Source organism: Pan paniscus, chromosome 11 (assembly GCF_029289425.2).
Source record: "Pan paniscus chromosome 11, NHGRI_mPanPan1-v2.0_pri, whole genome shotgun sequence".
NCBI lineage: Eukaryota > Metazoa > Chordata > Mammalia > Primates > Hominidae > Pan > Pan paniscus.
The window spans coordinates 119,447,664-119,474,582 of NC_073260.2; the positions used below are offsets into that span (position 1 = coordinate 119,447,664).

At 39.1% G+C, this 26,919-nt stretch overlaps 1 protein-coding gene and 1 pseudogene across 8 annotated transcripts in view; one reads left to right on the top strand and one right to left on the bottom strand.

Moving 5' to 3' along the window:
* JAK2 (Janus kinase 2) overlaps window positions 1-26,919 on the bottom strand; it is a 169,888-nt gene that overhangs the window by 27,661 nt on the left and 115,308 nt on the right. For all 8 annotated transcript variants that reach the window (XM_055092183.2, XM_003823367.5, XM_024930144.4 and 5 more), the window contains 5 exons: window positions 26,712-26,862; window positions 25,543-25,679; window positions 11,470-11,659; window positions 10,749-10,873; window positions 10,408-10,580 (listed from right to left, as the gene is read on the bottom strand). In XM_055092183.2, the coding sequence (XP_054948158.1) occupies window positions 10,408-10,580; window positions 10,749-10,873; window positions 11,470-11,659; window positions 25,543-25,679; window positions 26,712-26,862 (776 nt within the window). The remainder of the gene's footprint in view (window positions 1-10,407; window positions 10,581-10,748; window positions 10,874-11,469; window positions 11,660-25,542; window positions 25,680-26,711; window positions 26,863-26,919) is intronic.
* LOC103786930 (all trans-polyprenyl-diphosphate synthase PDSS1-like) lies at window positions 15,231-16,347 on the top strand (annotated as a pseudogene).

Genomic DNA, 26,919 nt, shown 5'->3' on the forward strand with positions numbered 1-26,919 from the left:
GTTGGAAATGCGGAAATCACCATCTTCTGCATCGATCATGCTGGGAGCTGCAGACTGGAGCTCTTCCTATTCAGACATCTTGTAAAGTGATATTTTAATTGGCGGAGGAAGCAGATAGTGAGAAATGTTGATCCAATAATAACATGAAATCCATGAAAGCCTGTGGCTATAAAGAATGTTGAGGCCGGGCGCGGTGGCTCACGCCTGTAATCCCAGCACTTTGGGAGGCCGAGGCGGGCGGATCACGAGGTCAGGAGATCGAGACCATCCTGGCTAACACGGTGAAACCCCGTCTCTACTAAAAATACAAAAAATTAGCCGGGCGTGGTAGCGGGCACCTGTAGTCCCAGCTACTCGGGAGGCTGAGGCAGGAGAATGGCGTGAACCCGGGAGGCGGAGCTTGCAGTGAGCCGAGATCGCGCCACTGCACTCCAGCCTGGGCGACAGAGCGAGACTCCGTCTCAAAAAAAAAAAAAAAAAAAAAAAAAAAAGAATGTTGAGCCATAGATCCCATCAGAGATAGTAAAAGGGGCCTCAAAGTACTGAGATTTGTAGGAGGGTGAAGTAAATACCTAAGGTAATGGTGATGGATAGTGCTAGAATTATTTGCTTTCGATTTCCTTCTATCAGGCTGTGATGAGCCAAAGTAACTGAAACTCCTGATGCAAATAATACAGATGTATTCAGGAAGGTACTTCTAAGCGTTTGAGGGGAAAAATGCCTGTTGGGGGGGTCAGTGTCCTCCTAATTCTGGCATTGGGGCTAGACTAGAGTGATAGAATGCCCAGAAGAAACCAGCAAAGAAGAATACTTCTGAGATAATAAATAGAATTATTCCATATTGGAGGCCTTTTTGGACAACTGTTGTATGGTGGCCTTGAAATTTACTTTCTCAGATAATATCACATCATCATTGGTATACAGTTAGTGTGTTGATTAATAGGCCTAGGGTTAAAAGAGTAGTAGAATTAAAGTGAAATCACATGGCCAGGCCAGATGTTATTAGTAGAGCTGAGAGAGCTTCTGTTAGTGGTCAGGGGCTGGGTTTGACTATATGGCAAGCATGTGTTTGGTGGGTCATTATGTGTTGTCATATAGATAAAGGCTTACTAGTAGTGTGAAGACATAAGCCTGAATAAGGTCTATGGCGAATTTGAGAATAGTCAGTAGGATTAGAATAATAAAAGCAACTGAAGCTGTGGGAAAACTAATAGCTAATAGTACTAGTGTGTCTCCTGCAATTAAATGTATTAGTAGATGACTGACTATAATGTTGGCTGTTAATTGCACAGCTAATGCTGTTGGTTGAATAAATAGGCTAATGGTTTCAATGATTACTAGTATAGGGATAAGTGGCATAGGTGTGCCTTGTGGTAAAAAGCCAGCCAAGGAGGTTTTTGTTTTAAAGCAGAAGACTGTAATTACTGTGCCTGCTCACAGGGGGATTGCTATACCCAGGTTTATTGATAATTGGATAGTTGGTGTAAATGAATGGGGTAGAAGCCCAAGGAGGTTCGTTGAGGCAGTGAAGATAATTAGGGATATTATTATAAGGGATCAGGTTTGTCCTTTAATGTTATGGGTAATTATTATCTGTTTTAGTGCAGGTTGGATTAATCATCGTTGAATAGAAAATAATTAGTTACTAATTTGATGACTAGAGGTTGGAAACAGTGGGAAACCGAATGATTAATACTACTGCTGGTAGGCCTAGAATTGTAGGGGTAGCAAAAGAGATGAATAGATTTCGTTCATTTTAATTCTCAGGAAGCCTTGTGTTTTTGTGTTTTGATTATTTTTGGTGTAGGGATAATATAAATGAAATTTAATAATTTTAACTGAATAATGGAGAATAAAGTTATGATTATTGACAGGATAATAATGGATCATGTGGAAGTATCTAGTTGAGGCATTCACTGCAGAGAGGTGTAGACTCCCTCAGTCTTTAACTTAAAAGGTAAATGCTGAATAGCTTTACAGTGATATTTTAGTGTAGATGTGGATCAGGTTTTGAAATATTTTAAGAGGATTAGTTCTAGGACAATAGGTATAAAACTGGTTAGATTCACAAATTTCTGAGCACTGTCCATAGTAAAGACCTGGTTACGCAGTGGTTAAGGTAGTTTGATTTAAGCATCTGGGGATTGCATCTGTTTTGAGGCCTAATAAGGGGATAGTAGTTCATGAGTGCAGGATGTCTTCAGATGAGATTAATGTATGGATGGGTATTTCTGTTGGGAGAATTGTTCGGTTATCAACTTCAAGGAGTCGAAGTTCTTCTGGTTTTAAGTCTGGTGTTGGGGTTATATAAGAATTGAAGCTTAAGCCGGGCGCAGTGGCTCACATGCCTGTAATCCCAGCACTTTGGGAGGCTGAAGTGGGTGGAACACAAGGTCAGGAGATCAAGACCATCCTGGCTAACACGGTGAAACCCCGTCTCTACTAAAAATACAAAAAAATTACCCAGGCATGGTGGCGGTCGCCTGTAGTCCCAGCTACTCGGGAGGCTGAGGCAGGAGAATGGCGTGAACCCGGGAGGCAGAGCTTGCAGTGAGCTGAGATTGCACCACTGCACTGCAGCCTGGGCAACAGAGCGAGACTCTGTCTCAAAAAAAAAAAAAGGAATTGAAGCTTAATTCTTCATAGTCTATATATTCATAGCTTCAATATCATTGATGACCAATTGTTTTGACGGTAAGGGAAGGATTATTAACTTCATCTGTTTTATACAGAATACGTAGGGATGAGAGGCCTTAAAATTAAGATAATAGCAGGTAAGATAGTTCAAACAGTCTCAATTTCTTGGGCATCTGTGGTGCTAATATGAGTTAATTTTGTTGTGAGTATTACGGAAATAATGTATAGAACCAGGAACTAATTAGGAAAACAATTATAAGAACGTGGTCATGGAAAGTGAGCCGTTCTTCTATGATAGGGGATGTAGCGTCTTGAAGGCCTAATTGAACTGGATGAGCCATTAAGACATATAGGATTTAGCCTGTAACTTAACTTTGACAAAGTTACGTAATGAATTTGCTAATATCTTATCGAGAAAGTCACAGAGGTTTTTGATTGGCTTGAAACCAGTTTCTGGAGGTTAATTCCTTTCTTTTTCATTTAAGGGTTTAATGTAGGTTGGCTCTTCGAATGTGTGGTAAGGTGGTGGACAGCCATAAAGTCACTCTAAATTACTAGATGGTTGTTCAATTGTTATAGTTTTTCTTTTTGAAACAAAGGCTTCTCAGATTATAAAAATTGTTAGCATAACTGCTGTTAATGAGATAAATGAGCCTAAGGATGAGATAATATTTCACGCGGTGTATGCATCAGGATAATCGGAATAACGTTGCAGCATACCGGATAGGCCAAGGAAGTGCTGTGGGAAAAAGGTTAAATTAACACCTATGAATATAATGGTGAAGTGAATTTTAGCGTAGGTCTGATTAAGCATATAACCTGAGAATGGGGGAACCAGTGGTAAAGCCTCCTATGATGGCGAACACCGCTCCTGTTGATAGGACGTAGTGGAAATGAGCTACAACATAGTATGTATCATGTAAAATAATATCTAGTGATGAATTAGCTAGTACAATGCCAATTAGACCTCCTACTGTGAAAAGGAAGATGAATCCTAGGGCTCAGAACATTGCGGGAGATCATTTGATGTTACCACCATGCAGTGTAGCTAATCAGCTAAAGACCTTGATGCCAGTAGGGATAGCAGTAATTATGGTAGCGGAGGTGAAGTATGCTCATGTGTCTGTGTCTATGTCTATTCCTACTGTAAATATATGGTGTGCTCATACAATAAACCCTAAGAAGCCAATAGATATTAGGGCTCATACTATGCCCATATACCCAAATGGCTCCTTTTTTCCAGAGTAATACGTCACGATATGGGAGATCATCCCAAAGCCTGATAGAATAAGGATATAAACTTCAGGGTGACCAAAGAATCAGAATAAATGTTGATATAAGATAGGATCACCCCCACCAGCAGGGTAAAAAAGTAGTGTTGAGGTTAAGGTCAGTTAATAGTGTGGTAATGCCAGCTGAGAGAGAAAGGAGTAGGATTGCTGTAATGAGGAATGGTTGGACGAAAAGGGTGTTTGATATTGGGATATGGCTGGGGGCTTTATGTTAATAATTGTAGTAATAAAGTTAATGGCTCCTAAAATAGAATACCTGCCAAGTGAAGTGAGAAGATGGTAAAACCCACAAAGGATCCTGCATGTGTTAGGTTTTCAGCTAAAGGGGAATAAACTGTTCAGCCAGTTCCAGCACCGGCTTCTATTGAGGATGCAAGTAGGAGTAGGAAAGAGTGGGGGAGAAGAGGAGTAGGAAAGAGTGGGGGAGAAGTAAAAAGCTCATTATTATTTATCCGTGGAAATGCCATATCAGGGGCAGCAATTATCAGAGGGACTAGTTAGTTGCCGAAACCCCCAATTATAATTGATATGACCATAAAGAAGATTATGACAAATTCGTGGGCGGTAACAATAACATTATAGATCTGGCCATCTCCTAGCAGAGTTCCTGGTTGACCTAATTCTGCTCAAATTAGAAGGCTTACGGAGGTACCCACTATCCCCACTCATGAGCCGAATAGCAGGTATAGTGTTCCAATAGCTTTGTGATTGGTTGAAAACAATCAACAATTGATGAACATAAGTGGAAAAACGGGTAAAATGGCTGAGTAAGCATTGGACTGTAAATCTAAAGACAGAGGTCAAGACCTCTTTTTACCAGCCCTGAGGTAATTTTTTATGTTGAATTGCAAATTTAAAGGAGCAGCTTCAATCCTGCGGGGGCTTCTCCGGCCTACCACCCTCCCCCCACATGGAGGGAGAAGTAGATTGAAGCCAGTTGATTAGGGTATTTAGCTGTTAACTAAATTTTTGTGGGTTTGAATTCCACCAATCTAGCAAGGACTTAGCTTAATTAAAGTGGTTGATTTGCGTTCAACTGATGCAGAATAGATTTTGCAGTCCTTGGGTTTGTTACAGAAATTAAGTATAATTCATTTACTAAGGGTTTTGAAGGTCCCTGGTCTTATTTAACCTAAATTTCTAAGTTATAACTAGAATCAGTGGAGAGATGGGTAAGAGGAAGGTAGAAGAAATAAGTGGAGGGAGGAGTAATACGGGTTTTGTGTTTTTGAATTGTCATTTTATTTTCGTATTATTGGATGTGGGGAATATTGTCATTGAGATGGAGTAAATTAGGCATATATAAAACTACAGGTTGAGTAGTGTTATGATAGCTATAATGGTTGGGGTAATAAGACTATTGTTTTCTGGAAATTCTTGAATGATGACTCATTCAGGCAGAAATCCTGTTAATGGAGGTAAACCTCCTAGGGATAGTAGAATTAGTGAAACTATAGGTGTTAATCATGTTAATTTGTTTCAAGTGTGAGACAGTGACAGGGTTGTAGTGCTTATACTTAGGCTAAGTGCTAGAAATGTGGTAGTTGTTAAAATAAGGTAAATAATCAGATTTATAATGGTAACGTTTGGATTATAAGTTAGTACTGGGATCATTCAACCTACATGAGTAATTGAGGAGTAGGTTAAGATTTTGCAGAATTGTGTTTGATTAAGTCCCCTCAACCGCTTACGGTAATGGATAGGATTGTAATAGATAGGAGACTGGTCGTGTTTATTGATGGGAAAATTTGAAATATAATCGAGATAGGGGCTAGTTTTTGTCATGTGAGGAGAAGTACGCCAGACATTAGAGAAGTTCCTTGGGTTACTTCTGGGACTCGGAAGTGAAAGGGGGCTATTCCTAGTTTTATTACTAGGGCTGTTATTATTAAGGATGAAAATTGATTAGTAGTGTTTATTATTGTCCATTGCCTGGAGGACGGGTTGTTGAAAAGGATACCCATCATGAGAATTATAGATGCAGTTGCTTGTGTAAGAAAATATTTGGTGGCTGCTTCTGTAGAGTGGAGATTTATTTTTTTAATCAAGATGGGGGTAAGAACTACTATATTTATTCCTAGGCCTGTTCAGATAAGAAATCAGTGTGAGCCTAGCATTGTGATGAGGGTTCCTGTGAAAATAGTAAGAGAGATAATAAGTTGAGCTAATGGATTCATTAGTACGGGAAGGGTATAACCAACATTTTCAGGAGTATGGGCCCAAAAGCTTATTTAGCTGAACTTACTTTAGGATATGGTTTAATAGGTAGCATGGAGAATTTTGGAGTCTCAGGGATAGGTTCAATTCCTATAGTTCCAGAAATAAGAGGATTTTAACCTCTCTTGTTTACTCTATCAAAGTAATTCTTTTGTCAGACATATTTCCTATGTTTGGGGTGGAATGCTGGAAATTAGGAAAGGCATTGAGATATATGCAGAATGCTAATGTAAGTGGTAGGAAATTTTTTCATAAAAGGTATATGAGTTGGTTGTAGCGGAATTGGAGGTATGCTGTTCGGATTGATAAAAACAGGGTGGTTAAAAGGAGGGTCTTGGTAATGAAATGTATGGTACAGAGTTCTGGTGAATACATAGTGTGTAGTACTCCTAGAAAAATAGTAGTCAGGGCATTTATACAATAATATTCATATATTCTGCTATAAAGAAGAGGGCAAATGAACTTGCAGCATATTCGACATTGAAGCCTGAAACTAGTTCTGATTCTCTTTCTGTTAAGTCAAAAGGGGCTCGGTTAGTTTTTGCTAGTGTGGAAATAAATCATAATATGGCTAAGGGTCATGATGGTAAGGAGCGGTCAGAGTAATTCTGGCATTGTGATGCATGCATATAAGTTGAGCCACTTAGTAGTAGTAGTGATAGCAGGATAATGGCTAGGGTGACTTCATTTGAAAGTGTCTGGGCCACAGCTCGTAGTGTGCCGATTAGTACATAATTTGAATTGGATGCTTATCCTGATCATAGAATGGAATAGACTGCTAGGCTTGATGTGGCTAGAATAAATAAGAGGCCTATACTAAAATTAATTAGGGGATGGGGTATAGGAAGGGGAGTCCAGAAGAGGAGGGTGATAGAAAGGGCCAGGGTTGGGGGCAATGTTATAAAGGGTAACAGTAGACGTTGAGGGTCGTAAGGGTTCTTTGGTGAAAAGTTTTATTGGGTCAGCAAATGGTTGAAGCAGTCCACAGGGGCCTACGGTATTAGGTCCTTTGCATAACTGTTAAGTGTAAGGAATGCTATAGCAATTAGAGTGGGAATAATAAGTAGGAAAAGGTTAATTATAGGCATATTGTTAAGAAGGGGAGTTGAACCTTTGATTGTAAAGTTTTACGTTTTATGCTATTGCCAGGCACTGCCATCTTAAGAAACCCTGTTCTTGGGTGTGTGGTGATTTCCTAGATTGAGATAGCATTTATGGGGGGGAGGGCACTTTATGAAGTGGGCCGTATGTCTCTTGTCCTTTCGTACTAGGAGAAATGTTAAACAGATAGAAACCAACCTGGATTACTCCGGTCTGAAATCAGATCACACAGGACTTTAATCGTTGAATAAATGAACCCTTAATAGCGGCTACACCATTAGGATGTCCTGATCCAACATCGAGGTCGTAAACCCTATTATTGATATGATAGAATAGGATTGCACTGTTATCCCTAGGGTAACTTGTTCTGTTGATCAAATTATTGGGTCAATGTGTATTAACTAGCTTAGACTACTGTGGTCTTAGTTTAGGTTGTTCGGAGGTTGAATATGCTATGAGGTCACCCCAACCAAAATTTTTAATGCAGAGATAGTAGGTTAAGGCCTATAGGCTTTTTGAGTTTTTATTTGCATTAATGAATTAAAGTGCCATGGGGTCTTCTCATCTCATTTGCTTATAAGCTCCTCTTAACCAATAGCTCAGATTCTACTGATTAAAAGTAAGAGACAGCTGAACCCTCATGTGGCCATTCTTCTAAGTCCCTATTTAGGGAACAAGTGATTATGTTACCTTTGCAAGGTCAGGATATGGCGGTCGTTGAACAAATGTCACTGGGCAGGCAGTGCCTCTAATACTGGTAATGCTAGAGGTGATGTTTTTGGTAAACAAGTGGGGTTAGATTTGCCGAGTTCCTTTTACTTTTTGTAATATTTCCTTAGAGCATGCCTGTGTTGGATTAACAGTATAAATAATAGGATGCTTATTGTAAAATATCTGGCTGTTAACCGTCAGTCAGTGGGTTATTCCAGTCTTATGTAAGCTTATGCGGTGGAGAATATTTTCATGTTATTTATATTAACATTGCTTCTATTAAATAATAGATTAGACCAATGTAATGTTAGGAGTTCAGTAGAGTGATTAGAATTTAAGATACTTGGATGTTGAGCTTGAACACTTTCTTAATTGTTGGCTGCTTTTGGGCCAACTATGGCGATGTTATTTTGTACTCTCTGTAGGAAGGTTGGTTCCTAGGGTCCAAAGAGCTGTCCCTCTTTAGATTAACAGTTAAACTTACAGGGAGATTAAGTAATAATGTGGGTAAGTTTAAAGCTGAACTAAGATTCTATCTTGGACAACCAGCTATCACCAGGCTTGATAGGCTTATCACCACTACTCATGAATCTTCCCACTATTTTGCCACGTAGGTGAGTACGCTCTTTCAGCCATTCTTGCATAGCTCGTTTGGTTTCGGGGGACTTGGCTATCTCTGTGTAAAGTTATTTCTACTTAATACATTATGCAGAAGGTATAAGGGCTTGTCTTTGCTCAGTTCTTTCATCTTTCCCTTACGGTACTGTATCTATTGTGCCAAGATAAGAATTTCTATTGCCTATTCTTTTGTCTAAGGTAAATGGTTTGATTACGATGGTTTAATAGTATTTTTCGTGAGGTTTGGGGCTAGGGTTGGCTCAGAGTGATCAGGTTGTGATGAAATCTTCCGGGTGTAAGCTGGATGCTTTGGGTTAAGCGACACTTTGTTTGTCCAAGAGCACTTTCTAGTACACCTACCATATTACGACTTATCTCCTCTATTCATGTATAGAGAATTTAAATAATATTTCTAGAATGATATTTGAGGAGGGTGACAGGCAGTGTGTGCGTGCTTCGTGGCCTTATTCAACCTCAACCAAGCACTCTACTCTTGGTTTACTGCTAAATCCTCCTTGAGCCCTTAGATTTCATAAAGGTTGTCGTGAGATTTTCTGGGGTAGAAAATGTGGCCCATTTCTTGCCACCTCATGAGCTACAACCTCATGAGCTACACGTTGACCTAACGTTTTTATGTATTTACTTGTGCTTACTTTATAACCTTAGGTGCTCTAATAGGACAACCTTGTTTTACAATTCTGATTGTTATTAATGATAATCCTCTCCTAATTAACTCAGTTCAGCACCTAGCAATCGGCAGTATCTTCGCCGGATTCCTCATCACTAACAGTATTATCCTTACTTCATCCCCCCAAACAACTATACCACTCCACCTAAAGCTCACAGCCCTAGGTGTAACCACCCCCCTAGGTGTAACCACCCTAGGTCTCTTACTAGCAATAGAGCTTAATTTCATAACTAACAACCTTAAAGTACCCATTATAGACATTTAACTTCTCCAGTATACTAGGTTTTTATTCAGCTACAATTCACCATTCAGCCCCCCCCACTTAAGCCTATTCATAAGCCAAAATCTAGCTTCACTTCTACTAGACCCAGTTTGACTAGAAAAGTCTATACCAAAAACCATTTCACGAACCCAAACTTCAGCCTCCATTACTGTATCTGACCAAAAAGGCCTAAACTCTACTATTAATTATCTAATCTATTACCCTGAGTAATTTCAATTGGGACAAAAATACTAACAATGATCAACCAACACCCATAACTATACAAGGCAGCTGCACCTACAAAATCCTCAGGAATCAACCCCTCCCCCTCAAAAATTAATCAACTCCCTATGCTATTAAAATCAACCGTGATCACCACCCCATCATAACCAAACCAATATCAACTCTATTAATAATCCTAATAATAAGGCCCCTCAAATATCAGTACTTGGCCCTCATGTTTCAGGATATACTCCTCAATAGCTATCACTGGAGTATAACCAAAAATAACCATTATACCACCCAAGTAAATAAAAAAGACTATTAACCCCATGAAAGCCCCACCAAAATTCAACACCACAGCCCACAGCACCACTAATAATTACCCCTAAGCCTCAATAAATAGGAGACAGTTTTGAAGAAAAACCTACAATCCCTATAAATAAGAAAACACTTAATAGAAATAAAGCATATGCCATTTTCCCACGTGGACTATAACCATGACTATAAGACCTAAAAAAAAAAAAAGTTAAATGTAAGACTTAAAAGACTTAAATGTTCACTGTTACTGTATATATAGAAATGGCAAACTATTAAATAACAACAATAAAGTTTGAAGTCTGTGCTCTAAAATGTCATTTATCATACTGAAATATACTCACCAGAATATGGGACTTTCACCAGGTTCTTTTACTTTATAGTATTCTTTGTCTTGTGGCAAGACTTTGGTTAACCCAAAATCTCCAATTTTAACTCTGTTCTCATTCTCCACCAATATATTTCTCGTTGCCAGATCCCTGTGGATATACCTTTTTGTACCAAGATACTCCATACCCTATGGATAAAACATTTTTCTTTCAGCTAGTTTTATAAATATAAACAATTTAAATGGTCTTAACCCTATATATTCCCTTTATTATCTATGAAAACGTCTAGATGATTTCCTAACGTCTACTTCAACACGGTTGCTTCTTCTACAGCAAATAATCAGGATATTAGTTACCTTGCATATCTGAGATGTGTACTGCAGAAGTTTTATGTGATCTATCCGTTCTTTATGTTTTTGAAGATAGTCTCGTAAACTTCCATATGGTAAATATTCCATAATTAATTTTAGATTACGCCGACCTTTTAACATAAAGGTGGAAATAATGTTTTACTCTGCCATATTATACTGATTAAATATTAGAAAACTATCATAAATAAATGACTTAAACATATATAAAATCTAAGATGACAAAACTTTATTATACATTAAAGGTGATATAGTTGTTAAGAACATAGTCTTTTTGAATCAAAAACTTTTGAATAAATAAAAAGTTTTGAATAAAAGCTTTGAAACTATTTGCGTTTCAGTTTTCTATAACTCTTCAGGCAAACCAAAATAAACTGATGAGAAAACTTCCTTTCTCCTCATTTATATCGAACAAAAAACATTGAATTCAAAAATATTTTTATAGAAAATGTAAACAAAAACAATTCCTTTAAAAATGATACTTTCTTGGTAAGCTTAAGCAAGAGATGAAAAGAATGTTTAACCAACTAGCCAAATACTTCCTATAGTTATAGTCTATGATCACCAAACACAATCTCTAGTCATTATAGAATGCCTCTCCCTCTGGGCATTGGCATAAGTACAGATCGTTAAGACATTGTACGTTTATATTACACAGGATGCCAAAGACATACCTTGAATTTAAAATAGGTTTCAATGGGCAGCTTACCAGCACTGTAGCACACTCCCTTGTACTTTACAATGTTGTCATGTTGTAGGGATTTCAGGATTTCAATTTCCCTTTCAAAGTCTCTTAGGTGCTCTTCAGTACTATGCTGAAGCTTTTTTACAGCGACCACCTCCCCAGTGTTGTCCTGTAGAGGGTCATACCGGCACATCTCCACACTCCCAAAATTACCCTAAATGACACATCACATTAGGATGGAAATACCAAGTTTTCAAGGCAAATTACAAATAAATTATAATTATATAGAAAATTCTAGTAGCTGGAATTAGCAGACTGTCTTTTTTTTTTTTTGAGACGAAGTCTCGCTCTGTTGCCCAGGTTGGAGTGCAGTGGCACGGTCTCGGCTCACTGCAAGCTCCACCCCCTGGGTTCACACCATTCTCCTGCCTCAGCCTCCCTAGTAGCTGGGAATACAGGTGCCCGCCAATATGCCCAGCTAATTTTTTGTATATTTAGTAGAGACAGGGTTTCACTGTGTTAGCCAGGATTGTCTCGATCTCCTGACCTCGTGATCCACCCAACTCGGCCTCCCAAAGTGCTGGGATTATAGGCATGAGCCACCATGCCCAGCAGCAGACTATCTTTAAGCTTATATTAAGGAACTCTTAGAACAAGAAAAGGAAATACTATCTCAACAGGTGGGTAGTAAACCTGTAAATTTGGTTTCTTCAAAAGGAATTATAGGCTGAAATATAAATTACTTCAAAAAAGCATTTAAATAAATGATAAGCATTAATTATCAAGATAAGCCAAGGGACATGCTGAGGATTCCTAAACTTTTGTCACTAACTTCCAGGAAGAATTTTCCTTTTTTACAAAATAACTTTTGCTATCACTGTCAGTGATCTGGATGGAATGTGTCTGTTATGGGCTAAATGTCAGTGACCCCCTACCCAAAATTTATATAATGAAGCCTTAACCCCCAATATGACTGACTGTATTTGGAGATAGGGCCTTGTGAGGAGGTGATAAAAGTTAAATTAGGTTATAAGGGTGGAACTCTAATGTGACAAGGCTAGTGCCCGTATAAGAGGAAGAGACATTAGAGCAATCTCTCTCTCCCATGTGAGGACACAGCAAGAAGACGGCCATCTGCAAGCCAAGAAGAAACCTCACTAGAAACCAATCCCTGCCAGAACTTTGATCTCAGACTTTCCAGGCTCTGGAATTGAGAGGAATAAATGTCTGATGTTTAAGCTACCCAGTCTATGGTATTTTGTTATAGCAGCCAAAGCAAATTAAGAAGTAAGAAACTTTTAGCCTATGGAATGACTCTACATTTTTTTTTTGAAGATGTCTTTAAAGAAATCCACTCTTTTTACCTAAAACTCATTAACTACATAGAATTGGTAAGTTGCTATAACATTTAAATAAAGTATAGGTTTTTGATATTAATCAAATTAGTGTATTTTGGATATTATTGCATTCTTACAGGATAAAACAATGTAGTTCTTGAGTTACAAGATTCTAAGTGACTATATTTTCAGTTATATACTTGAAGTCAGTTTTTTAAAAAACCTAGACCATGTAGGCTCAAAGTGAAATCTCTTAATTACACAGTTTAGAAGGCCACACAATAAGGTGGATAGACCCAGGAATCTCAAGACCCAGGACTCTCAAGTCAGATTGGAACTAGAATATTGTTCCACAACTTGCTCTCTCTGTGACCGTGGACAATTCAGAACTCCCTAAAATGAGGTTTTTCTTCCTTAAAGTGGAGAATAATAAAATGTCTATCTCATGAGGCTGTTGTGAGAAATTATTCCAAAACACATTTTAGAAAACAAAAGTAGGAAATAAGTTTTATCTTCTTCCCCTCTACTTAACAACGTGTTCATAAAATTTATTTTCTAGTGCCACTATATATTCCTTGAAATTAATGATTTTTAATTATTGTATATTGTCACACGAATGCACTAATTTTTAACATTGGAAACATAAATGTACACTAAGAAAAATTTTTAGATAGTCATGTCATTGCAATAATATTCTTATAAATAAATATTCGTGTACATCTCTATTAAGGATACTTAATTAGCTGTTCAAAAGATAAGAACATTTCAAAGGGCCTTGATACACACTGCATTAGAAGCTGTCTGGCAGTGGTTACCATTTGATGTTCCAATAAGCAGTGGGAAAATGCATATTTTATCACGTCCCTGCCAACAATGATCATTATACTTTTTCTAAATCCTTGTCACTTTGATAGGCAAAAATCAGTCTCACTTTTAATTCGGAATGCCTCTATTTTTCTTATGGAAGAAGGAGATGAAGAAAAATACAGCGAAAAGAAAGATTTAAGATAGAAAACCAGAAGGGTTTGACATAGGACCAGAAAAGAAATCAAGTAAAGGAGAGTAAAAGAACTACCAGTGATATGGTTTGGCAGTGTCCTCACCCAAATCTCATCTTGAATTGTAAACCCCATAATCCCCACATGTCATTGGAAGGACCTGGTGGGAGGCAACTGAATCATGGGGGTGGTTTCCTCCATGCTGTTCTCGTGATAGTGAGTTCTCATGAGATCTGATGGTTTTGTAAGCATCTGGCATTTCCCCTGCTGGCACTCATTCTCTCTCCTGCTGCCCTGTGAAGAGGTGCCTTCTGCCATGACTGTAAGTTTCCTGAGGCCTCCCCAGCCATGGGTAACTGTCAGTCAGTTAAACCTCTTTCCTTTATAAATTACCCAGTCTCGGGTATGTCTTTATTACCAGTGTGAGAACAGACTAATACAACCAGTAAGAGTCATAAGTGCCTAACCAATGTTGGAAACCAATTTTCAATGAAAACAATAAAGATTTCTATCTGATTTTTTTCTTTTAGTGTTTGAGGGATGGAAGCACAATTTTAAAAATGCTAAGTTGTATTGTTCCCGTACTAGGAAATAATAGGGAAAGTGAAGCAGATAATCAAGGGAAGGGGGGGTTGATATAATTGTGGATACCAGCGAAAGTAGTTTAAAAGATATGAACTTTTAAAGGCGCTTGATACAAACTGCCCTGTGAGAAGCTCTCTAGAAAGGGTCACCAATTTACGTTCCAATAAGAAGAAAATGTGAAACACACTAGCAATACCAAAGATATCAAAAAGAAGGCATTTATGTTGAAAAAAGCCAAAGGCTATAAAGTTAGTTATAGTCAGACAGGGAGATTTCAGGGTAGGAAATTTTCTAAGTAAGGTTATTACACGGGATTATAGAGTTCAAAGGAACTCATTTAACATAATCATAACTTTGGGGTAGAGAAGCCAAGGAATTTTTTTTTAAGTATTGGAAGGGCATCCAAAATAATGGCAGGAGGTAAGGTGACGAGAAAACAATGACTACTAAAAGCATTCAAGGAATGTGGACCAAGATGTTAGCTAATGATGGGAAGAGAGGAAAATAAAAATCATATTCAGAGAAGATTAAGAATGATGCTGATAATTTCAAAGTAGTCGCACTAAGATCCTGATCTCTGAATCCCATATCTGCACCATGGAGGAAAAAGGAATAAAGGGGATTTCAAAACAGCTAGGAGTGAAGCGAGAAGGTAAAGGATATAAAGAATATAAGAGGTTTCAGGCTCCAGGTCCTGGCAGGAGGATCGCGGGCCAGAGGCGGAGCCACCATCCTACCACGACTTTCAGACTCCGACCGTGGCCTCGCGCTGGTGGCGGGGGCGGCGCGGCTGTTGCTGGAGACCGGCGGCGTGGAGACCGCTCCCCGAGCCTTGCGGGGCCGCCGGGGCCGCGCGCCGCTGCCGATGCCCGCGCAGGCTCATAGGCAGAAGGGACTTGACTTGTCTCAGATACCCTATTTTAATCTTGTGAAGCGTTTAACACCTGCCTGTCCAAATGTATATAGTATATCACAGTTTCATCACACAACCCCGTACAGCAAAACACACAGTGGTGAGAAATACACCGATCCTTTCAAACTCGGTTGGAGAGACTTGAAAGGTCTGTATGAGGGTATTAGAAAGGAACTGCTCATATCAACAACAGAACTTAAGGAAATGTCTGAGTACTACTTTGATGTAAAAGGAAAAGCCTTTCGACCAATTATTGTGTTACTAATGGCCCGAGCATGTAATATTCATCATAATAACTCCCGACATGTGCAAGCTAGCCAGCGCGCCACAGCCTTAATTGCAGAAGTGATCCACACGCTAGTCTTGTTCACGATGACGTTATTGATAATGCAAGTTCTCGAAAAGGAAAACACACAAGATCTGGGGTGAAAAGGCTGTCCTTGCTGGAGATTTAATTCTTTCTGTAGTATCTATAGGTGGGGCACAAACTGGAAATACAGCTGTTATATCTATTTTAACCCGAGTTATTGAAGATTTGGTGTGTGGTGAATTTCTTCAGCTCGGGTCAAAAGAAAATCAGCATGAAAGATTTGCACAATACCTTGAAAAGACCTTCAAGAATACTGCGAGCCTGATAGCCAGCAGTTGTAAAGCAGTCTCTGTTCTAGGATGCCCCAACCCAGTGGTGCATGAGATCTCCTATCAGTACGGAAAAAATGTAGGAATAGCTTTTCAGCTAATAGATGATGTATTCGACTTCACCTCATGTTCTAACATAGGCAAACCAGCATCAGCTGATGTGAATCTCAGGTTAGCCACTGGTCCTGTCCTGTTTGCCTGTCAGCAGTTCCCAGAAATGAATGCTATGATCATGAGATGGTTCAGTTTGCCGGGAGATGTAGACAGAGTTCCACAGTATGTATTACAGAGTGATGGTGTGCAACAAACAACCTACCTTGCCCAGCAGTACTGCCATGAAGCAATAAGAGAGAGCAGTAAACTTCGACCATCCCCAGAAAGAGACGCCCTCATTCAACTTTCAGAAATTGTACTCACAAGACATAAATGACAACTCTTTCTGTTATTTCTGGCAGCTGTCTCAGACTGTGCCTAAGAATTTTGTGGAATACACTTTGTTTGCTTCATGTGCAGATAACCAAAAATCATTTTAAAAGATATCAAATTTATTGATGGGCAATTTGTTTTATTGCAAAAGTTTATTCGGAAGGGAGGAGCCAAGATGGCCGAATAGGAACAGCTCCGGTCTACAGCTCCCAGCGTGAGCGACGCAGAAGACGGGTGATTTCTGCATTTCCATCTGAGATACCGGGTTCATCTCACTAGGGAGCGCCAGACAGTGGGCGCAGGCCAGTGGGTGCGCGCACCGTGCGCGAGCCGAAGCAGGGCGAGGCATTGCCTCACTCCGGAAGCGCAAGGGGTCAGGGAGTTCCCTTTCCGAGTCAAAGAAAGGGGTGACGGACGCACCTGGAAAATCGGGTCACTCCCACCCGAATATTGCGCGTTTCAGACCGGCTTAAAAAACGGCGCACCACGAGACTATATCCCACACCTGGCTCGGAGGGTCCTACGCCCTCGGAGTCTCGCTGGTTGCTAGCACAGCAGTCTGAGATCAAACTGCAAGGCGGCAGCGAGGCTGGGGGAGGGGCGCCCGCCATTGCCCAGGCTGGCTGAGGTAAACAAAGCAGCCGGGAAGCTCGAACTGGGTGGAGCCCACCACAGCTCAAGGAGGCCTGCCTGCCTCTGTAGGCTCCACCTCTGGGGGCAGGGCACAGACAAACAAAAAGACAGCAGTAACCTCTGCAGACTTAAGTGTCCCTGTCTGACAGCTTTGAAGAGAGCAGTGGTTCTCCCAGCCCGCAGCTGGAGATCTGAGAAAGGGCAGACTGCCTCCTCGAGTGGGTCCCTGACCCCTGACCCCCGAGCAGCCTAACTGGGAGGCACCCCCCAGCAGGGGCACACTGACACCTCACACGGCAGGGTATTCCAACAGACCTGCAGCTGAGGGTCCTGTCTGTTAGAAGGGAAACTAACAAACAGAAAGGATATCCACACCAAAAACCCATCTGTACATCACCATCATCAAAGACCAAAAGTAGATAAAACCACAAAGATGGGGAAAAAACAGAACAGAAAAACTGGAAACTCTAAAACACAGAGCGCCTCTCCTCCTCCAAAGGAACGCAGTTCCTCACCAGCAACGGAACAAAGCTGGATGGAGAATGACTTTGACGAGCTGAGAGAAGAAGGTTTCAGATGATCAAATTACTCTGAGCTACAGGAGGACATTCAAACCAAAGGCAAAGAAGTTGAAAACTTTGAAAAAAATTTAGAAGGAATGTATAACTAAAATAACCAATACAGAGAAGTGCTTAAAGGAGCTGATGGAGCTGAAAACCAAGGCTCGAGAACTACGTGAAGAATGCAGAAGCCTCAGGAGCCGATGCGATCAACTGGAAGAAAGGGTATCAGCAATGGAAGATGAAATGAATGAAATGAAGCGAGAAGGGAAGTTTAGAGAAAAAAGAATAAAAAGAAATGAGCAAAGCCTCCAAGAAATACGGGACTATGTGAAAAGACCAAATCTACGTCTGATTGGTGTACCTGAAAGTGATGGGGAGAATGGAACCCAGTTGGAAAACACTCTGCAGGATATTATCCAGGAGAACTTCCCCAATCTAGCAAGGCAGGCCAACGTTCAGATTCAGGAAATACAGAGAACGCCACAAAGATACTCCTCGAGAAGAGCAACTCCAAGACACATAATTGTCAGATTCAGCAAAGTTGAAATGAAGGAAAAAATGTTAAGGGCAGCCAGAGAGAAAGGTCGGGTTACCCTCAAAGGGAAGCCCATCAGACTAACAGCGGATCTCTCGGCAGAAACCCTACAAGCCAGAAGAGAGTGGGGGCCAATATTCAACATTCTTAAAGAAAAGAATTTTCAACCCAGAATTTCATATCCAGCCAAACTAAGCTTCATAAGTGAAGGAGAAATAAAATACTTTATAGACAAGCAAATGCTGAGAGATTTTGTCACCACCAGGCCTGCCCTAAAAGAGCTCCTGAAGGAAGTGCTAAACATGGAAAGGAACAACCGGTACCAGCCGCTGCAAAATCATGCCAAAATGTAAAGACCATCGAGACTAGGAAGAAACTGCATCAACTAATGAGCAAAATCACCAGCTAACATCATAATGACAGGATCAAATTCACACATAACAATATTAACTTTAAATGTAAATGGACTAAATTCTCCAATTAAAAGACACAGACTGGCAAGTTGGATAAAGAGTCAAGACCCATCAGTGTGCTGTATTCAGGAAACCCATCTCACGTGCAGAGACACACATAGGCTCAAAATAAAAGGATGGAGGAAGATCTACCAAGCAAATGGAAAACAAAAAAAGGCAGGGGTTGCAATCCTAGTCTCTGATAAAACAGACTTTAAACCAACAAAGATCAAAAGAGACAAAGAAGGCCATTACATAATGGTAAAGGGATCAATTCAACAAGAGGAGCTAACTCTCCTAAATATATATGCGCCCAATACAGGAGCACCCAGATTCATAAAGCAAGTCCTGAGTGACCTACAAAGAGACTTAGACTCCCACACATTAATAATGGGAGACTTTAACACCCCACTGTCAACATTAGACAGATCAACGAGACAGAAAGTCAACAAGGATACCCAGGAATTGAACTCAGCTCTGCACCAAGCAGACCTAATAGACATCTACAGAACTCTCCACCCCAAATCAACAGAATATACATTTTTTTCAGCACCACACCACACCTATTCCAAAATTGACCACATAGTTGGAAGTAAAGCTCTCCTCAGCACATGTAAAAGAACAGAAATTATAACAAACTATCTCTCAGACCACAGTGCAATCAAACTAGAACTCAGGATTAAGAATCTCACTCAAAGCCACTCAACTACATGGAAACTGAACAACCTGCTCCTGAATGACTACTGGGTACATAACAAAATGAAGGCAGAAATAAAGATGTTCTTTGAAACCAACGAGAACAAAGACACAACATACCAGAATCTCTGGGACACATTCAAAGCAGTGTGTAGAGGGAAATTTATAGCACTAAATGCCCACAAGAGAAAGCAGGAAAGATCCAAAATTGACACCCTAACATCACAATTAAATGAACTAGAAAAGCAAGAGCAAACACATTCAAAAGCTAGCAGAAGGCAAGAAATAACTAAAATGAGAGCAGAACTGAAGGAAATAGAGACACAAAAAACCCTTCAAAAAATCAATGAATCCAGGAGCTGGTTTTTTGAAAGGATCAACAAAATTGATAGACCACTAGCAAGACTAATAAAGAAAAAAAGAGAGAAGAATCAAATAGACACAATAAAAAATGATAAAGGGGATATCACCACCGATCCCACAGAAATCAAACTACCATCAGAGAATACTACAAACACCTCTATGCAAATAAACTAGAAAATCTAAAAGAAATTGATACATTCCTCGACACATACACTCTCCCAAGACTAAACCCGGAAGAAGTTGAATCTCTGAATAGACCAATAACAGGCTCTGAAATTGTGGCAATAATCAATAGTTTACCAACCAAAAAGAGTCCAGGACCAGATGGATTCACAGCCGAATTCTACCAGAGGTACAAGGAGGAACTGGTACCATTCCTTCTGAAACTATTCCAATCAATAGAAAAAGAGGGAATCCTCCCTAACTCATTTTATGAGGCCAGCATCATTCTGATACCAAAGCCAGGCAGAGACACAACCAAAAAAGAGAATTTTAGACCAATATCCTTGATGAACATTGATGCAAAAATCCTCAATAAAATACTGGCAAACTGAATCCAGCAGCACATCAAAAAGCTTATCCACCATGATCAAGTGGGCTTCATCCCTGGGATGCAAGGCTGGTTCAATATATGCAAATCAATAAATGTAATCCAGCATATAAACAGAGCCAAAGACAAAAACCACATGATTATCTCAATAGATGCAGAAAAGGCCTTTGACAAAATTCAACAACCCTTCATGCTAAAAACTCTCAATAAATTAGGTATTGATGGGACGTATTTCAAAATAATAAGAGCTATCTATGACAAACCCACAGCCAATATCATACTGAATGGGCAAAAACTGGAAGCATTCCCTTTGAAAACTGGCACAAGACAGGGATGCCCTCTCTCAACACTCCTATTCAACATAGTGTTGGAAGTTCTGGCCAGGGCAATCAGGCAGGAGAAGGAAATAAAGGGTATTCAATTAGGAAAAGAGGAAGTCAAATTGTCCCTGTTTGCAGACGACATGATTGTATATCTAGAAAACCCCACTGTCTCAGCCCAAAATCTCCTTAAGCTGATAAGCAACTTCAGCAAAGTCTCAGGATACAAAATCAATGTACAAAAATCACAAGCATTCTTATACACCAACAACAGACAAACAGAGAGCCAAATCATGAGTGAACTCCCATTCACAATTGCTTCAAAGAGAATAAAATACCTAGGAATCCAACTTACAAGGGATGTGAAGGACCTCTTCAAGGAGAACTACAAACCACTGCTCAAGGAAATAAAAGAGGATACAAACAAATGGAAGAACATTCCATGCTCATGGGTAGGAAGAATCAATATCGTGAAAATGGCCATACTGCCCAAGGTAATTTACAGATTCAATGCCATCCCCATCAAGCTACCAATGACTTTCTTCACAGAATTGGAAAAAACTACTTTAAAGCTCATATGGAACCAAAAAAGAGCCCACATTGCCAAGTCAATCCTGAGCCAAAAGAACAAAGCTGGAGGCATCACACTACCTGACTTCAAACTATACTACAAGGCTACAGTAACCAAAACAGCATGGTACTGGTACCAAAACAGAGATATAGATCAATGGTACAGAACAGAGCCCTCAGAAATAACGCCACATACCTACAACTATCTGATCTTTGACAAACCTGAGAAAAACAAGCAATGGGGAAAGGATTCCCTATTTAATAAATGGTGCTGGGAAAACTGGCTAGCCATATGTAGAAAGCTGAAACTGGATCCCTTCCTTACACCTTATACAAAAATCAATTCAAGATGGATTAAAGATTTAAACGTTAGACCTAAAACCATAAAAACCCTAGAAGAAAACCTAGGCATTACCATTCAGGACATAGGCGTGGGCAAGGACTTCATGTCCAAAACACCAAAAGCAATGGCAACAAAAGCCAAAATTGACAAATGGGGTCTAATTAAACTAAAGAGCTTCTGCACAGCAAAAGAAACTACCATCAGAGTGAACAGGCAACCTGCAAAATGGGGGAAAATTTTCACAACCTACTCATCTGACAAAGGACTAATATCCAGAATCTACAATGAACTCAAACAAATTTACAAGAAAAAAACAAACAACCCCATCAAAAAGTGGGCGAAGGACATGAACAGACACTTCTCAAAAGAAGACATTTATGCAGCCAAAAAAAACATGAAAAAATGCTCATCATCACTGGCCATCAGAGAAATGCAAATCAAAACCACTATGAGATATCATCTCACACCAGTTAGAATGGCAATCATTAAAAAGTCAGGAAACAACAGGTGCTGGAGAGGATGTGGAGAAATAGGAACACTTTTACACTGTTGGTGGGACTGTAAACTAGTTCAACCATTGTGGAAGTCAGTGTGGCGATTCCTCAGGGATCTAGAACTAGAAATACCATTTGACCCAGCCATCCCATTACTGGGTATATACCCAAAGGACTATAAATCATGCTGCTATAAAGACACATGCACACGTATGTTTATTGCGGCATTATTCACAATAGCAAAGACTTGGAACCAACCCAAATGTCCAACAATGATAGACTGGATTAAGAAAATGTGGCACATATACACCATGGAATACTATGCAGCCATAAAAAATGATGAGTTCATGTCCTTTGTAGGGACATGGATGAAATTGGAAACCATCATTCTCAGTAAACTATCGCAAGAACAAAAAACCAAACACTGCATATTCTCACTCATAGGTGGGAATTGAACAATGAGATCACATGGACACAGGAAGGGGAATATCACACTCTGGGGACTGTGGTGGGGTGGGGGGAGGGGGGAGGGATAGCATTGGGAGATATACCTAATGCTAGATGACGAGTTAGTGGGTGCAGCACACCAGCATGGCACATGTATACATATGTAACTAACCTGCACAATGTGCACATGTACCCTAAAACTTAAAGTATAATAAAAAAAAAAAAGAGAAGTCAAAACAAGAAAAAAAAAAAGTTTTTTCAGAAAACTTTTTAAATGTAATTAAACCATCTGAATCTGTCATTCTAGTCCTATAAATTCTAATTGAGGTGTCTTGATGGTTATATGTGGTACTGTTTACACTGTTAATATCAACATGTGAGGCTATTACACAAATAATCCATGTTAAAATTAATTAAAAAAAGAATATAAGTGTATGTGGGCATGAGGATAAAGGAAGAAAGCAAAAACACTCTAGATTTCAAGTAGCAAAAGAAAAGATTTCACAATAGTTTCTTGGCTCCTTTTACAACAGTATGAAAATATTTTTTAAAAAATAAAAAAAATACCATTATTTCTCTTGGCTTAAAACATATGAAAATAATTTTAAATATATATCCCTCTTTGGAATATTTTCACCATACCACTAATTGAAAAGGATAACAAAGGGATACAGTAGCTAATTTTTATAAAATGGAAAGGTGACATGCAATCATTTTTGTAGGAATGGCATTTTGATTGTTTCAATAAGGCAGTACAAATATCTAGACAAACCACTGAACACATCAATTACTTCAAACAAACAAAGTTGAAAGTAAAATTATGGTGTTAAATACAGACAGGAAATATCCACATTAAAATATCTATGACTGACTAATGATTACACCATTTTCCTTTCATTTCCTACAAACTAAATTACTAAGAAATATATTTCATTGTACATGTATTTTCAAAACGCCTTCCTTAGAGTCTCTTCAATTTACTTATGTTTAAAAGAATTTTAAGCTCACGGAACTATGGAAAACACTAAAAATGTTAAAAAGCAAAAGAAAATTAACTCAAAATTACAATAAAGGGGAATGTTGTAAATAAATTATAGTATATTCACTTAAAATTATGTCTCAAAAGAATATTAATGGGAAAATCTTGATATATGAAAAATAGCAAGATACAGAATTGTATATATAGAATGGTTTCACTATTGAAATTGTGTAGTTGTGCAGAGACTACAACAAATGGAACGTATCTTCATTGTAATATTTTCCAATTTCTCTATAAGCAGTATATCACTTTCATAACTAGAAAAAATTACTTGAAAAGATAACTTTATAATTTAGTCTGCTGTTTCCCTTTTGTTAATCTAAATTAGTGATCTTTTGATGTATTCTTTGTTATGTCTACTTCTTAAATACCAGTATATATTCCATTGTTTTGACAATATATGACAAAATTGTGTGTGCCTAGTAATCTATTGGGATCTAAAGGAACTTTTTTTAAATCAAGGAAAAAAAAGGCAAGCAAACAAAAACCAAGATCTAATAAACAACAGAAGACTGTGATTAAGTTGTATAAAAGAAACAATAAATGCTATAAGTTCCCAGAAAAGAGGAAAATCAATGACATCTGGAGATATTTCAGGAAAATATGAATTTAGGAATAGCTGATAATAACAGACAACACTAACATGGTACTTACTAGTGAGAACCTTATCCTAGCAAGCTTATGCGAGAAAGAGCTTACCACTATGGTTGGACCTACTAAGAACTGAGCATTCCCTGGTGTTACTTATAATATGTAGGTTATACATGACTGTGTGACGTTTTAATAGACAGAGTCTCTGCTAGTGAATATGGCACAGTCAAAATCCTAGACCTTAAGCAATAAGATTAATTCTCCCTGAGATAACTAAAGGCAGAAAGGCAGGTAGAAAAGCTTATGTATTCCTTTCTGTATTTCACTGAATCACTTAACAATGAACTCCTGCTACCAAGGAACAGTCTCTTGGTCAAGTCAATTTGAATAATACTGCCTAATTCATCTTCCTCTTGAAGATGTTCCATGCACATTACATGTTAAAGCCTCTGAAAAGTTCTTCAGTTATAGGGAAAAGAAAGAGAGATCAGTGGTTACTGTGTCTATGTAGAAAAGGAAGACATAAGAAATTCCATTTTGATCTGTACCCTGAACAATTGCTTTGCCCTGAGATGCTGTTAATCTGTAACTTTGCCCCAACCTGAAGCTCACAAAAATATGTGTTGTATGGAATCAAGGTTTAAGGCTAGGGCTGTGTAGGATGTGCCTTGTTAACAAAATGTGTACAGGCAGTATGCTTGGTAAAAGTCATCGCCATTCTCCAGTCTCAATAAACCAGGGGCACAATGCACTGCGGAAAGCCGCAGGGAACTCTGCCCTGGAAAGCCGGGTATTGTCCAAGGTTTCTCCCCATGTGATAGTCTGAAATATGGCCTCGTGGGATGGGAAAGACCTGACCGTCCCCCAGCCCAACATCCGTGAAGGGTCTGTGCTGGGGAGGATTAGTAAAAGAGGAAGGCCACTGTCTCCTGCCTGCCCCTGGGAACTGAATGTCTCGGTATAAAACCCAATTGTACATTTGTTCATTTCTGAGATAGGAGAAAAACTGCCCTGTGGCAGGAGGCGAGACATGTTGGCAGCAATGCTGCTTTATTATTCTTTACTCCACTGAGATGTTTGGGTGGAGAGAAGCATAAATCTGGCCTATGTGCACATCCAGGCATAGTACCTTCCCTTGAACTTATTTGTGACACAGATTCCTTTCCTCACATGTTTTCTTGCTGACCTTCTCCCCACTATCACCCTGCTCTCCTGCCGCATTCCTCTTGCTGAGATAGTGAAAACAGTAATAAATACTGAGGAAACTCAGAGACCAGTGCCGGTGCGGGTCCTCCATATGCTGAGCACTGGTCCCCTGGGCCCACTTTTCTTTCTCTATACTTTTGTCTCTGTGTCTTATTTCTTTTCTCAGTCTCTGGTCCCACCTGACGAGAATTACCCACAGGTGTGGAGGGGCTGGCCCCCTTCATTCAGTTAAGATAGCTGTTTATTTAACACAGCATTTCTCCAACATCTGACAACCAAACCTTTTTTTTCTACAAGCACTCCTTAAAATGTTGTAGAAAGTGAACTTTAGAAACGCTCTTAAGTTTTTCCTAAATGAAATGATTATACTCTATTTGAAAAACTTCTGACAATTTACCTTGCCAAGTTGCTGCAGAAATTTCAAATGTCTCTCTTCAAACTGTGTAGGATCCCGGTCTTCAAAGGCACCAGAAAACCCTAGGGCACCTATCCTCATATTTGGTAACATGTCATTTTCTGTTAATAGTTCATAATCTGGAGAAATAAAGAATATTATCACCTTAAATTAGCAAATATCATTCTCTGAACTAAACTGATATACATTCAAGTTGACCAAAATAATCATGAGTTAAAAATACTAAATGATACAGGGAAACTCAAATAGTTTCGATTATATTAATGGGAGCCTTTAATCATTACCCATAATCTGACAGGCCTTCAAGAGAGACTTTGCAAAGGATAAAATTTTGTTTTCCAAAATAAGAAGTTTTAATATTCATAAAGTAAGGTAATATACTGATACTTATTGTGAGAAAGGTGAGTAGTACTGGGGTAGAAAGCACCTATAGGTCAAACACATGCATTTCAGCTCAGTATTTTGAAAAAGGAGAGAATAAACCAAAACAAATACAGCTCATGTTTAGAAAATCAATCAATTATAAAATATGAGAAATGTTAAAGAGAATTGTTTTTTAAAAGTCGATTTAAGCAAAAAAAAAATACTATAATTTACAACTCATTAAATGGAAAACTAAAATTAGGTTACTGAAAGAAAAGGTCTTTTTGGCCGGGAGCGGTGGCTCAAGCCTGTAATCCCAGCACTTTGGGAGGCCGAGGCAGGCGGATCACAAGATCAGGGGATCAAGACCATCCTGGCTAACACGGTGAAACCCCGTCTCTACTAAAAATACAAAAAATTAGCCGGGTGTGGTGGCGGGTGCCTGTAGTCCCAGCTACTTGGGAGGCTGAGGCAGGAGAATGGCGTGAACCTGGGAGGTGGGGCTTGCAGTGAGCCGAGATCGCGCCACTGCACTCCAGCCTGGGCGACAGAGTAAGACTCCGTCTCAAAAAAAAAAAAAAAGAAAAGGTCTTTTTATAAAAACGAAAATAATTCTAAGTCAAGGAGATTAGAATATGTATAAAGCATGAAAAGCCATATGAACATAAGAAATTAAGAGGGCCCAAATGACATCAAGAAAATGTTTTAAAGGAATTAGAAATTAGTAATGATTCATTAAATACAATAAAGATAGAAAGCTGGAAAATTAATATCATTCAAATACATACCTGGAGTAAACAAACTGTTAAGATCTCGTATGATGGCTCTGAAAGAAGGCCTGAAATCTGGTTCATAATCCATACAATTATTTATAAGGTTTGCTAATTCTGCCCACTTTGGTGCAGGAAGCTGATGCCTATCTTCATAAAATTGTAGCTTCTATAATTAAAGAACCACAAACTGAGAATAAATTGTGTAATGCCACACCAACCTTCT